The sequence below is a fragment of the Protopterus annectens genome, chromosome 2.part0, assembly GCF_019279795.1.
Source record: "Protopterus annectens isolate FY-2018-M chromosome 2.part0, PAN1.0, whole genome shotgun sequence".
NCBI classification, from domain to species: domain Eukaryota; kingdom Metazoa; phylum Chordata; order Ceratodontiformes; family Protopteridae; genus Protopterus; species Protopterus annectens.
Window position 1 is genome coordinate 858,257,195 of NC_056728.1, and position 15,607 is coordinate 858,272,801.

A 15,607-nucleotide genomic window follows, 5' to 3' on the forward strand; every position below is an offset into this window, starting at 1 on the left:
TAAGTATATAGAGACCATTAGTTTTGTCAGGTGGTAAAGGCAAAGCAGGAGAGAGCAGTGCAGTCACCCCACTGAGGGCAATGAGTTTTGTCGCTTTCACACCCTAAACCATCTGTACATGCCCCAGCTGTGTTTGTTCAGCATTTCTTGTGTGTCAGACCTTGTTGTGTAGTGCTGGTGCGTTTGACTTCGTATCAGAATTCTGCGTGTTTGAATTACATTGGGGTCATGTTTAGGGGAAGGTTTGTTGTGGTTGAAGTGCTTACCCCACAGATACAAGATACAGGGCTTGATTCTCCTCTTTAAGAGCGAAATTGGATAGGCTTAAAATGGTCCACAAGGACCGCTAGGCTAATACTTACCTGTGTATTTGCCCTCAGCAGTGGCATTACTGGTTTCCATGGTTAATGTAAAACGTTGATGTTGCTCTGCCCATCTTGAAGTTATTGCTTTTTTTATGCTCCCTTTCCTTACCATGGGTTCTCTAGTAGGAACGAACACTGCCCAATGGCTCACTCATCTTGTTTGGGAGAGGCAAGCAGATAAAGCTGCATCATTCCTCTTTCCTCCCACGACATATGCAGTAGATACCAAAGCCACTGAATTTGAGTTGCATGGAACATAGTCAGGGTTATATCTCCATACAAACAGATTTGGCATGTCCAAAAACATCTGAAGTGATGGCCAGTTTGGTTAATGCTTTAATGATTTCATCTAAACAGATTCAAGTTTTTCTCTTAGTGGTGAAGGGTGAATTTTATGCTCTTTCTTCCCCTCTACCTGCTGGCCATTGTTCCCTTTTCCTTTGTTTTTTTCACTGCTGCGCACACTGGGATGAACAAGAGCTTCTCTTGTATTTGGCTGGCACTGGTGCAGGCAGAGGGCAGGAGCATTTGGGGGTTTAAGGAGGGAATGTTATTGAGGCAGCTGTAGCTGACATTTCTGTCTGCCTTAACCCTGCTAACCTGCATCAGTTGATAGACATAGCCACGGTACCATTCTCCTGATTATTTATGCATCTGTCCATGCATGCCTTAACTTTTGCTATAGTGTCTGCTGCTTCATGTACATGTGCTTGACATAGCCCAGATGCTGTTAGTTAATCTGACATGGCACCCTGTCTTTGCTGGTTGCCGCCACTTCCATCGTTCCCGGTCAGTTCTTCAAATGCCCATGCTTTAAGTCGGTTGTATATTGTTTCAGTCAGGTGTTCATCACTATGCACGACAGGGTTAACTGACAGACATCAGTGCTGGCTTTTTCAACGTGAATCAAAAATTAAATTGCAAAGGCTCTTGGACCGTGTTATTGTTCCTGAAATGGTATTTCTAAATCCTGTACAGTTTCTTGGTTTGTGCAAGTTTGAAAGAATCCTTCTTTGGAGAGCTGCAGGCAACTTGGACTGCAAACAGTGGAAATTTTATTTCTTTCCTAACTTTATTGGGCAAACCGTTTGCACTTGGGTTTTCCTTCAAGGGCCCTTTTTTCTATTGATGAGCTTTTCACATAATTTTTTTGTTTTCATATTTGTTTTCTGGGAGTTGCACTTTTACATCAGTTTTCTGTTTATTTTTGGTTGTACAATGGCCCCATGTCACTTGCATACTGCAAGTCACCCCAATCATCTTGCATTTTTTGCAATCTGTCCTCTCTTCTTTTTCCAAGTAGATTTGAAGAATTGAGTTTTCATTACTAAAAGCAGTACGATAGGGAAAACCTGTATGGTAGCTTTTTCCTAAATGGCGGAATGCATTAGCATCACATGTGTACATTTCCTTATATTTCATGAAATGCAATGTGCTGCGTGTTCTGTCCCCCTGAAGATCTGTGAAGTTACTCTGGCCTTTCCTAGGGTTGTGCTTATATGTGGAAGAGCCTCCGGTTGCATCTTCCCTAGCAGCAGGTTAACTCCATTTTGGACTTCAGTGACAGCGACATTGAATTTGTCCCCTCTTTTAAGTACCTTTTACCTGTACTTGAACCTCACGCTTTCTATAGCAGTCTATTCACCATAAAGGTAAAATATCAGTCTTTACATTTTTTTATAAAAAAAAAAATGCCCACCTGGGTCGCATGCATTGCCCAAACTGCTATTAGCAAAGGCACCCACTAAGTTCCTCTGGAATGTCCTTTCCTACACCTCATATTTTTCTGTCCAAAACTTTGAAGATCTGAGGATACTATCTCTAATCCTGCAATTTTTTATATTCTCTTTCCAAGGTACAAAAATCATTATATATCCTTACACAGAACCAATCAGATGCTAGTTGAAGAGCAGCCAATCTTACTTTGCTTATTTTCATATCCAGAATCCTGAAACCATCTCCCACCCTGTCTTCCTCCTTATCCCAGAGTCCTGCCATTGTTTCATTAGATCATAGTGTGGAAGGCATCTCTTCTAAGACTTTTCATATGCCCCCTTAGCTTCAGACTGTGCCTTTTGCATATTGGGTCCCAAAATCTAAGGTGACCCTACTCCAGATATTCGCAGCTTGGATCCTATTTTTGAATTACTATCAGACCAAAAATTTTCCTAAAATAAAGGTCATTTGTACATTTGCTGATCTCTGCACACTTACTCCAGTTCTGTCCCCTCATCCCTTTCCCTCTGTAAATCAGTAGTAGACTACTACCCTTGTTCTGCCTTTGGCCAACATAACTCTTCTTTGTGCCACTCTGCACTTTTACCGCACTTCTTTTGTTGACCTTTTTTGCTCTTCATTCTCTCAGTGGTGTAATCCTGCTGTCTCTTTCTGCTACGTGCCATCTCTTGCCTATAATAATACCTATGTAGCTTGTATTTAATTTCTGATGAGCCCTGTAACTTACTTCAAAAGTTTTCCCTCACATTTCAAACCTATGGATCTGTTAGCATAGGTAAATGCTTTCTGTAAAAATATCAATAACATCATAAAATGTGCAATTCTAAGTATTTTAATGTAAGTGATTTCTGGTCTTGGTCACTGCTGTGGTTAACAAATTGAAAGATTAAGAAAGTAAATCCATTGTTGTCGTACAGAAAAGCTCCTGATCGTGAAACTGGCCTGTTGCAAAAGACGTGAACACTGTACAATGATTACTTGCAGATAATAGTTGTGCAATAATGCAGCTCTCTTGAGTCGCTACTGACCTTTCTTAAAACTTAACTGCTTGCTCTGCTGTAGTGAATCAGCTATGCAGCCAGTAGTTTTTTATATCTCACTTTTGTTTGTTTCTAGGTACTAGATTGTACTATCAACCTGGCATCCTTCTTGGTGGGGCAGTGGAACACGACTGTAATGTACAACGCTCTATTAGTTACTATTTGGAAGGCTTAATCTGCCTGGCACCATTTATGAAACATCCTTTAAAAGCGGTCTTGAGAGGAGTGACAAATGACCAGACCGATCCGTCAGTAAGTGGACTTTTTCCCCCTATTATCTCAACTACATAAATTACAATACATGGGAAACAGACCTTTTTATGAGGAGAACCCTATCCAGCATGGCAGAGTGCACACTGACGCCAAGCTCATTATGTCTTAAAGGTATTTAGCATCTGCTGTCTGCAGAAAGCTAAAAAAAATCCTTATGCTATTTTCATAAGTTGACTTTTATTTTCACAGCTGTTAAACAAGTGAGACAAAGGGAAATATCATTTTTTTTTTGTTAATGATAGTTTCCATTCTTGCTCGGGGAAGGTAACTATCTTGTCTTTATCCGTTTCTAAAATATTTAACTATAGCCTTTAGTTATGTAATTCAAAAAGCATAGTTGGCTGTCTGTAGCCAGTAGCCATACAATTTTTTTTAATTGCCAACAGATTTTGTAATGCTAACAAATGAAAGGTTTGAAAATGTACTCCCGTAACTGACATTTGTAGTAAAATGTTATGAATTTTATCTGCTGCTACAGCTGACCACTGCTGTGAGTTGTACCCATTGATTGTGCTAGCAGTGGTGTGGATGGCAATCTGTCAGCAGACAGCTTCCTGGAATGCATTTGTCAACACTTGGTACTTATCAGAAACGATCATTTCATTGTTTGCATCACTGGAGCCTTGTGACTGGTGAGGTGGTCTCTGTGGTTCACTGTTAAGATTGTCAGAAGAGAGTTGTGCTGCATGTGGAGTCTAGATGCTCAGCCAGTGTTCCAGAGATGAGCACCATTCCTCCAACACCATCCCTGGCTGGGCCGACTCCCCTTTTTTTCATGCTGTGTGCACACACTGCTGGTGACTCTTCCTTTCTTGTTATGCACTGCAAATGTAAGGTTTGTCTTGACCCACATCATCTTTAGTTTGTTCTTGCCACAGTTGACAAGCATTCCTTAGATTCTGACTAGCAAGACACTAGACTTTCAGTTTAAACAGTTAAGTATCCCCTTGACCATTTTTATTCTTCTCACTCTAGAGTTGGTCATCTTCTTATTCTGGTTAGTTGGCTGTTTACCCATGTACAACTCTGTGAAAGAAGTTGAGTCAGACTCCAGGCCCCAGGTGCCTGAATAAGAGCACATTAACTTCGGTAATAGAGAAAGACTTCATCTTCACATTGTTAGTAAGAGAAGACATACATACTTGGGTATGTTTAAGAATTAGCAACCCCCCCCCATCATGTTTGCAAATCCCTAATGCAAGCTGTTCCTAGGGACTTGTCTCGCTACCCTTTCTAGATGGTGGGACCTCTCCCAGTCTCTTTCTTGAGACTGGCTGAAGCTTGCTCAGGGGCTCCTCCATTTTATTCAGAACCTACATTTAGACTCTAGCCACCTGCCTCTTTCTGACATCCCTTCTGTAAAGAGCAAGGCCTCTTCAGAGGGAGAAGGAGGATCACGGTCCTACTTTTCAGAGGATGAGGGGGAATGTGAATATAGATTAGGCTGTCCTCACCATTGGGATTATGATGCAGGTGATGAAACCGCTTTTCCCATAGTTGCCCCACAAACACACATGCACACATATACACACACACCCCACCCATCCACTTCTCATTTGGAGAAACACTGACCTTGTTAAGAGATCATTTTACAGATTAAACCAAAGAGGTTGCATTGTCCCAGAAACCTGTGAAACTTGTAGGTATCCCTCCAGTTTTGGAAGCTCTGCAGAGTGTGCCTTTGGAGATTTGGAAGCCCTACAGAGGGTGTCCTGAAAGTTGGATCTTTTGGAAGCAGATTTCCAACACTTTCAAATCTTCTTGATTTCTTACTCTTTAAAATACTCAAACTTGATAACCCTTCCCCTCTCTCTTCCAAACTTTAGTGCTGTTCAAACCTGTAACCTAAGAGAAGCTACTACATATAATCTAATCACCTCTTCATCTTATGGGTCTCTCTTAACTTTCCTAACCTAATTACTACTGCCCATATCTACAGCTCTTCTGCTTCTATTCTCGTCTACCCTGTAACTGTAAATGTATTTGGTTTGTTAGATCTTTTATGTGTGCATTGTTTGTCAGATTGTCTATGCTTACTCATAAATGCAAACCATTATTTGCATTTGTTTTTGTTATGTTATGTAACCTAGGCTGAGCCTGTGATTGGTCATTGTTTGATCATTGTTCTGCCCTGGTAAACAGACTTAAATGAGTAATAAGACATCCCTGTTCTTCTCCTCTGCCTTTGATAGGGCCTCATCTAGAATTTTAACCTTTCTGGTACTGCATTCTAGTAGTTGTTTTAATCTCTCATTGTTCAAGCTCTCAGGTTAGCTTATGCACCCTCTCCGACTTGGGACTTACAAATCTGCAGCAGGAGACTGGGAGATTCTTTCTCCCCCTCCACGTACTCCACTTTCTCAGTATTCTTTATACTGAAACTGTCCTCAGCACCATATCCTAATGTGTGGCCAGCATACCAAAACCGTTGCACCTTCCTGGCACCGTACGTCAGATGTCTTATGTCCTATGCACAAGGCATAAGATCCATATGAGACATACGGATACAAAACCTCAACTTCTTTGCCACCAGTCCTCTGAATGCTACTTTTGAATTCCATCTGTACATTGTTCACCAAGCTGATTTGTCTACTGAGCTCTTCTAAAAAGAAGAGCACTGTTGCGGTTCCTTCCTTTTTTCCCTCGTTTGTTTTCATGTCATCCAGAAAGGGGGGAATGAGTGTGGTAGGCAATTCCCCTTAAAGACGCACACAAGAAGCGTCTCTTCTGTTTAGGTGCTATGCTGAGCCACACTCTTTATCATATCTGTCAGGCATTTGCACCCAGGACACTGCAGTCATTTGCCTTCCCTTTCTGTGTATCTGGAAAACCAGGTCTGAAGTTATTGACCCAAGGTACCGTGGCGGAATCTGCCCAGATTGAAGTTCAGCTGCCTCTTAAGAAAAAAGCTGAAAGTGTGTACCGAGTCTGCTGCTGCTGTCCAGCCTCCACTGGATGTCTCCCTCTGGATAGATGAACCTGAAGACTGTCCAGTCTTTGAAGGCTGGTCTCTCTACTGTGACCCAGTTGGGGGCTGACACCGAGCTACCTTCTAGCATGTCTGCTGAAGCAGTGCATACATCTGGTACAGATTTAGAGGGGGAACCATGGCTGATTTGATACCTGAAGAGCCCAGGCGGATTCCCCAAATTTTAGTTAGTGAAGAGATGCCTGTTTCCCTCATTGAATCCAGGCAGGGGTCTGACCCTCCTAGATTAGGCAGATGTTCGTTCAAAAAAGAAATGGAAAACCAAATGTGGCTACTGTAGCTAAGGATCCTGACACAGTGGCAGGACTTGAGTGCTGTTTAATGCAATTATGGCTCTGGGATTTTCTGTCCCTGCTGCTACTCCCTGGTCTTCCACCCCATCTAAGAGACTTGGGGGTTCTGACTCCTCTGATGAAGAGTTTGACTCTGATGACGAATCCTTGACATATTCCTCAAATAATTTCTCCTTTGGCTGTGGGGTCTGATGAAGACTCTCTGTCCCTGACACTCTTCTTTTGAGGAATTCTCCTTCAGGGGATACTGTGGTCTGAATGATGGAACACTTTAAGTAGGATTGTTCTGACATTTCACAGGTAAATGGACTTGCACAGGCCTGCTGCAGTTTCTCCTGTTTTAGCTGCTTTTGGACACATTTACAGTGGCTTCTTAACCCTCTGGTCACTAAAGAGCCAGATAGATTTTAAAAGGTACCTGAGGATCATAAATACGTGTTTGAAAGTCCTTCATCTGACCCTGCTGTTGTCTCAACGTCCACAGATAAACCATCCAGACTTTTTCTTGCAAGCTTCTGCCTTCTGATGAAGATAGCCGTGCTATGGAGAGGTATGGGAAAAGTGTATAGATGTCCTTCAAGGATGCATCTGCAGTCCTTACAAATGGGTTGTCCTGTCGTCAGGCAGCCCTTCGGTCGGCCGGATTCCAAAGTCTGGGTCTGGCTTCGGCTGGTGTCGCACTTCACCCGACGTCATTGCTGCAGATGTCCTTCAAGGATGCATCTGCAGTCCTTACAAATGGGTTATCCTGTCATCAGGCAGCCCCTCGGTCGGCCGGATTCCAAAGTCTGGGTCTGGCTTCGGCTGGTGTCGCACTTCACCCGACGTCATTGCGGCAGTTTTCGGGTATAAAGGCATCAGCCGACGCCATTTTCCTCAGTCTTTCTTGCCGCGTGGCGCCCGAAGCAGAAGCTGTTCGCAAGTGCCGGTCGGTCAGATCCAGAGATTACTACTACCGAATACTACTTCGAAGACTTCTATACAGCTAAGTACCCCGTTGGGGACTCTTTCTTGCCTCAGCCGATGTCAGAGAAAGTTAATAACTGTTTATCTTGTGGGAAACAAATACCTCATAAGGATTTCCACTCCTATTGCATACATTGTTTAGGCCCAGACCACGACGTAGCAGCTTGTCTAGCCTGTGCTTCTTTAACCGGCGGATGCTGAGACGTCGCTCGGACTTTGCTGAACAGATTTTCGGCACCGATTTTGCCTACATTATGCCGTCGGATCCTCTGACCACGCAAATAACTAAAAAACGCAAAGAAAAGGACCGACACTCGCGGTCCGCGGTTTCGGCTGAAACCACGGCCAAGCAATCCACCAGTGTCTCGATTTCGTCCGAAACCGAGCAAGCGGTTCTTTCTTCAGCCAATAACTTGCCTTCTACCGAGGCCTCTTCTATTCTGGTAGAACCGGCTTCTGAAATCCAGCCTTCTGTTGCGATTTCACAGGATTTATCAGACACCATCCCTCTAGATATTTCTACTCCTGCACGTGGAGCTGCTAGGCCTCCTCCAGCTATGTCTATTAAGGCCTTTGCCAGGGCTAAAGCAGCCAAAACTTCCAAACCAGTGCCTGCAAAGCCCCCCTCTCACAGGCCCAGCACCAGCTCCCATATGCTTTCTTTGGCACAGGATCTCATCACTTTAATCCGTGGATCCCAGCCTCATCCAGACAGGGCCTCTCTCCTCCTCCAGAAAAGAGGCCTAGAGCAGAGCCCCTGAGCCAGTAGCCACAGATGATTCTTCTGATGATTCAGAACACTCAGATCCTCCTGAGGCTTCTTATTCTCCTTACGAAGACTCCGATGCTGAGGAGTCCATCCCTTCAGCCTCTCCTCCTGAGGAATTTTCCTTTGGGGAAACCTTGCATGCTATGAGGGAACAATTCCAGTGGCAGGGCCAAGATTTCTCAGACTCAAGAAAAAGGCTTAGGACCTTTCTACACTTACCACAGCATAGGCCTTCAGCTATTCCTCCAGTTCTATCTGTTGTTGATGATGCATTTAATGATGCTTGCACTTCTCCTGATACTTTACCTCCAGCTCCTGCTAAACCAGATAGGTACTACAGGGTCCCGGACACTCATCACCACTTATATAAGGCCCCTTTTGCAGATCCAGAGACTATCTCCCAGGGCCCTAAAGCTGTAGCAGCTACTTCTTCTAAAAAACCCCCTCCCCTCTGAAAGGGATTCCAGGTCCTTAGAGAGATGGGGTAAAAAAGTTTACACCTCTGCTACTTTGTCAGCTAGAGCTTTGAACTGCCAGTTTCATATAATTCAATATCAAGAGTTTATGCTTGACCAGTTGACTAAAAAGCTGTCCTCTGAAGAATCTTTAGATAAAAAGTATGTTCAAGAAATGTTACATAACATTCAGCAGGTTAGTAACCATTCTTTAAAATGTGGCTATGATGCACTGGAGGCTTCCTTTAGATCAGCCATGACGGGCACAGTTATCAGGAGGCATGCATGGTTGAAAGAACAGGCATTACCAGACCATATCAAATCTAAGCTTTTGGATGCACCTATGGACAAGGTCAATTTATTTGGTGCCCCGCACAACAGGTTCTGAAAAAGATGGAAGAGAAAGCAAAATCTGTGCAAACAGTAAAAGATTTCTTACAAGTTCAACCTCCAAGGTTTAGCAGGAATTGGCCCTCCAAGAATTGGTCCTTTCCGGAGTCCTCTAAGGCACAAAGAGGCAGGAATAGGCGCTCTAGAGGCAGAAACCAATCCAGAGGTGCCTACAGGGGTCGCCAGTGGCAGAGTAACAACCAACGAGGCACGGACACAGCCACCACCACTACAACAACTCAATCACAGTGACTTGGCGGTGGCACCGCCTACCAGGGAACAACTAGAAGCACCCTTAGGCGGAAAGCTAACCTTATTTTCAAGAAACTGGCACTGCATTACAAGAGAAAAATGGATTTTGCAAACTATAGACCAAGGTTACAGGTTCCACTTCCATACTCTACCAGGAAAGAGAGGAATGCCGAACCTACCACCTACTCAAAGGGCAGAAGCTCTACAACAAGTAAATCAATTATTAAAGATGAGAGCTGTGGAAAAGGTACCATCTGTGGAGCAAGGAAAGGGCTTTTACTCCAGACTCTTCCTAGTACCAAGGAAAGAAGGCAAATGGAGACCTATTCTCGATCTGTCCACTTTAAACGCATTCCTCATTGTTCCAAAATTCAAAATGCTGACCCTACAGCAGCTTCTTCCCATGCTGGGCAAGGAGTCTTGGCTGGTAACTCTAGATCTCAAGGAGGCATACCTGCACGTCCCCATACGACCAAATTGCAGAAGATACCTCAGATTTCTTGCAGGATCAGAGCATTATCAATTCTCAGCATTGCCCTTTGGCTTATCTACTGCGCCCAGAGTGTTCACGAAATGCCTGGCATCAGTAATCGCTCATTGCAGGCTTCAGGGGATCCAAATCTACCCTTACCTGGACGACTGCCTAATACAAGCGGACAACAAAAACAAGCTAGCAGAATACTTGAAAAGAGTCATTTACCTTCTACAAGCCCTGGGATACACAGTCAATATAAAAAAGTCAAGGCTGATACCATCCCAAAAGATAACCTTTTTGGGTGGAGCTGGACACATCCAAACAAATGGCATTCCTAACAGTAGAAAAACAGGAGCAACTCCCTCTCTACTTCTTGGCATTAACAAAACAAAACCATCTAACAGCAAGAAAAGTCCTGCAAGCATTGGGCTTCATGGCATCCTGCATAATATTGGTCCCACATGCCAGACTGCATATGAGAAAACTACAGTGGTATCTAAGGAATTTATGGTCTCAGCACAAGCACAGCCTATAAACTCAAATTCTAATAATTCCATGCCTGAAGCAAGAATTCCAATGGCGGGCTCAGGCCTGTCAATCAAACGAAGGATTGCCCTTCCACAGCACTCAACCAAACCATCACAACGGACGCCTCAGACCTCGGTTGGGGGGCCCACATGATGAACAAATGCATACAGGGTTTATGGACTCAAGAGCAGCTGCACCTACACATAAACCTAAAGGAAATGCTGGCAGTAAAACTGGCAATTCAGGCTTTCAAACCATTTCTTCGACAAGGCCAATTGATGATAAGGACAGACAACACCACAGTTATGTGGTACATCAACAAGCAGGGAGGCACACATTCGCATTCTCTATGCCGGATGGCCCTGGACCTCTGGAATGTGGCCCTGAGTTACAACATTCAGTTACAAGCAATCTTTGTACCAGGAAAAGAAAACACTCTAGCAGACATATTAAGCAGGACTACCACGGATGCCCACGAATGGATGCTGCATCCGGACATCTTCAAAACCATTACAAGAAAATGGGGTCTCCCAGAAATAGACTTATTTGCATCCCCACTCAATCACCAATTAAAGAAATTCTGCACCAGGACGTACCACCCACTGGCATGGAAGGTGGACTCCCAATCCTTCAGTTGGAAAAATCTGTCAGCATATGCATTCCCACCACTTCCTTTGATGCACAAGGTGCTATTGAAGCAAAATGGAAAAGATATCTCATTTGGAGTACTGCTAAAGGGGAAGATGTGTCACTGGTAAACATAGCCAACATCCTGGAATACTTGGCAGAGCTATTCCACAAAGGCCTGTCCTACTCTTCCATTAAGATTCATGCCTCAGCTATTTCAGCAGAATACGACTTGGATCCTCCAGTTTTCTCACATCCTCTGCTCAGGCAGTTTCTGAGAGGAATTAAAAATGTAAAACCTCCTAGGAAGCCACCATTACCTGCATGGGACTTGAACTTTGTGCTAGAAAAGTTGACACTACCTCCTTTCGAACCAGCAGCAAAAGCAGAATTGCAATACTTATCATGGAAAACTGCTTTCCTGCTGGCAATCACTTCAGCAAGAAGGGTTTCTGAGCTACAGGCATTAATGGCAGTACAACCCTTTCTGATCTTCCATCAAGATAGAGTGTCCATGAGAACAAATCCTACTTTTATGCCTAAGGTGGTCTCCAGAGTATCTTTAAATCAGGCTATCCACCTACCTACATTCTTCCCCAATCCACAGAACAGGGAGAAAGACTGTTGCATACCTTGGATGTACACAGACAATTACGCTACTACCTGGACAGGACCAAGAGCAATAGAAAACTGACCAGCTACTGGTAGCATATGCAGCAGGAATGGAAGGGAAAGCAATTACAAAACAGACAATATCTAAGTGGATAGGAAATTGCATTAGATTTTGTTACTCCTACCATGGAAAGAAAACTCCAGAAAACATCAGGCCTCACCTACAAAGAGCTACAGCCACTACCACAGCTTTTCTACGAGGAGTGGCTACCAAAGACATTTTAGAGGCTGCTACTTGGAGCTCCGTGCATACATTTGCCAAGCATTATAATTTACCTTTATACTCTAGATCCCGAGCAGGTTTTGCCACTGCTGTTTTGCAAGGGATCTTAACTACACCATAATTCTATCTTTCCTCCTCCCCCAGTTTGGCTATGGTATTCTACCCATTTGTAAGGACTGCAGATGCATCCTTGAAGGACGTAGTACAGTTTTGTACCTACCATAAATGTAGATGTCCGATAGGAATGCATCTGCAGTCAGGATTACCCACCCTCCTTCCCCTCTGTGGTACTCCTAGGGTATTTGCCCTTCTTATAGCTAGCTGGGGGAGTCTATTATGGTGTATTTGTTTGTATATATGTACATACATGCTTATTTGTTGTTTGCTCTCTAATATTTTGAACCATTGGCATTTATCCAAATTTAGCCTTCCTAGAGGGCACCTGGCATCTGGGGCAAGAAACACTGAGGAAAATGGCGTCGGCTGATGCCTTTATACCCGAGTAACTGCAGCAATGACGTCGGGTGAAGTGCGACACCAGCCGAAGCCAGACCCAGACTTTGGAATCCGGCCGACCGAAGGGCTGCCTGACGACAGGACAACCCATTTGTAAGGACTGCAGATGCATTCCTATCGGACATCTACATTTATGGTAGGTACAAAACTGTACTTTACCAGACACACTATAAAGTGCAGCTATGATACTGCTGAATCCGCAGCAGGTCAGCAATATCTGCCTTATGTTAGATACTCCTTGCTTCACCTCCAACCCCTGCCTGATGATTTCAGGGCAAAGCTTACTTATGTTCCCTTGGACAATACTACATTATTTGGCTCTAAGGTAGCAGACCTTTTCAAGTCCCTTCAGCAAAAAGGTAAAGAAATGCAGGACCTGAAACATTTGCTAGTTTTTCTTATTCCTAAGTTCCAAAGAAACTACCCAGCTAAAACTCAGTTCATTAGGAAACACTCCCATCCTGCTGCTCCTTCAAGGCCTAGGAAGCCTATTACGAAGCTACCTCCTCCAGCTAGAGCACCTTCCTCCTCTAGCCAGAGATTACCCTTTCAGACAGGGCAGGTAACATCTGACTACCTGCCATCATTGCTGCCTCCACCCCCTCCTTCTGGACCACTGTCAGCCAGACTCTCACTGCCTCCCCGTGTGGACCAACCTCACCTCAGACAAGTGGGTCATGTCCATACTACAGAATGGTTGCTTCATGCCTTGGATCTCCCCTGCCAAAAGGAGAGGCATCCCTCAACCACCTAAACAACAGTTGCACCTCATGCAGCTGGTACTGCAGACATTAATCGCTCAGGGCACCATTGAAGCAGCCCCCCTCAGCCACAAAAGGAAGAGGATTCTATTCCAGGATCTTTCTGGTCCCCAGGAAAGACTGACCCTGGAGACCTATATTAGACCTCTCACATCTCAACCTTTTCTTAAAGGTCCCTACCTTCAGAATGGTGACCCTCCCAGCCCTATTTCCTCTCCTGATCCCCCAAGGGTTCATGGCAACAGATATAAAAGATGCTCATCTCCACATCCGAATAAAACCAACTTACCGGAAATACCTGAGGTTTTTGGTGGGTTATTCTCGCTTACAGTTCTCTTCCTTGCTTTTTGGACTTTTCTCTGCATCCACAGTCTTCACAAAATGCTTGGCCCCAGTGATTGCTTATTGCAAGACAAAGGAAATGCAAATATTCCCTTACCTGGACAACATGTTGATCCGGGCTGCCAGCTAAGATACTCTCTAGCTGCTTATTCACATTGTAGTGACCCTTCTACAGTCATTGGGATTTCAGCTAAAGTTACCCAAATTGCATCTACAGCCAACCTAAGACATTGTCTTTCTTGGGTGCAGAATACACTCAGACCTCATCGAAGCATACCCACCTCCCCTCAAAGTGAACTCACTGACAGAACACCATCTTTGGGTCCTTCACTTCACAGACATTGACAGCAAGGCAGTACCTCAGATTGTTGGGCTACATGGCAGCCACCATCTCCATGCTACCTCTAGCAAGACTGCATATGAGAAAGTTACAGTGGTATCTTCGGTCAGTCTGGACACAGCACTCCCATCATCTGGAGCACAGGGTGCCTCTTCTCCCTTGCCTACAAAAGGAAATACAGTGGTGGTTGGCACAGGTGAGCCACAACCCAGGTCTCCCTCTCCAACTGCCTCAGCCCATGCAAGTCATGCAGACAGACCCCTCAGACTTGGGCTGGGGAGGAACTGGGGAGCAACTCTGCGCCATCGAAGGAGTGCAGGGCCTGAGGCCAAAACCCCACAAGTTTCTACCTTTTCTCGAGCAGGGACCTCTGAAGATATACACAGATACCACCACTGTGCTGTGGTATGCCAACAAACAGGGAGGGACCAGGTCTTACCTGCCCTGTAGACTGGCCCTTCTGGTATGGGAATTGACCACCTTACAGAGTATCACCCTACAGGCAGCCTACATTCCCTCTCTCTACAACTCCCAGGCAGGTTATTTGAGCAGAACCATCACAGACTGTCACGAATGGATGCTTCACAGAGATGCCTTCTTGGATCTGGTCCACAGGTGGGGTATACCTCAAATAGATCTGTTTGACTTCTCCATCAACAGGCAACTTCCTGGCTTTGCACCAGGACACCAGAATCCCAGGCACTGGCAACAGATGCCTTCTCAATCTCCTGAAAAGGGAAATGTCTATATGCCCCCCCCCTTCCCACTCATTCAGAAAATCCTACTGAAGCAGGACACTCCAAAACTCTTGTTGGTGATTCCCTACTGGTCCAGACAGCACTGATTCCCCTTACTTCTACAGTTGTCCAAGGGCAATTATCACAAGTTAACCCCCCAGAGTGGACCTTTTCACAGGACACAAGGGGTCACTGATTCACCCACAATGGCAGCTTATAAACCTCACCATTTGGCTGATAGTTTTCTGATCCCCTTACGGCACCTTTACGACGGCAACATGCTCAATGTCCTGCAGAAGGCCAGGAAACCAAATACAAGAAAATCCTACCTTTCTAAGTGGAAAAGATTCACTTTTTGGTGTCACAAAAGACAGCTGGACCCGCTTTCTAGCAAACCCCCTATAGTACGGTCTTATCTGTGTGAGCTACTGCAGACTGGCCTGGCTTACTCATCTATAAAAGCTCATCTGTCTGCAATTTCAGCATGCCTTCCTCTAAACCCCCCTTTAGCATCTAGGCTTCCTTCCAAGCCTTTCCTTAAAAGGGGTGCTCCACCTCAGACCTCTCAGGAAACTGTGCTCCCCTCCTCCTCGGGATTGTAACTACGTGCTTGAAAAGCTTACACTCTCTCCCTTTGAGCCAGCAGATAAAGCCTCTCTAAAGCATTGCACATGGAACACAGTACTGCTAGTAGCCCTGACCTCAGCCAGAAGAGTATCAGAACTACAGTGCCTTATGGCTATTGCTCCTTTTCTACTTTTCCACAAGGATAGGGTTACCCTGAGAACTAACCCATCTTTCATGCCCAAGGTGGTGAAGGACCTGTCCCTTAACCAGGCCATGCACTTAACCTGCCT

At 44.8% G+C, this 15,607-nt stretch overlaps 1 protein-coding gene across 3 annotated transcripts in view; it reads left to right on the forward strand.

The window, feature by feature from the left end:
- Nucleotides 1-15,607, forward strand: part of RCL1 (RNA terminal phosphate cyclase like 1) — a 506,457-nt gene that overhangs the window by 120,900 nt on the left and 369,950 nt on the right. For all 3 annotated transcript variants that reach the window (XM_044061124.1, XM_044061125.1, XM_044061126.1), the window contains exon 3: nt 3,219-3,394. In XM_044061124.1, the coding sequence (XP_043917059.1) occupies nt 3,219-3,394 (176 nt within the window). The remainder of the gene's footprint in view (nt 1-3,218; nt 3,395-15,607) is intronic.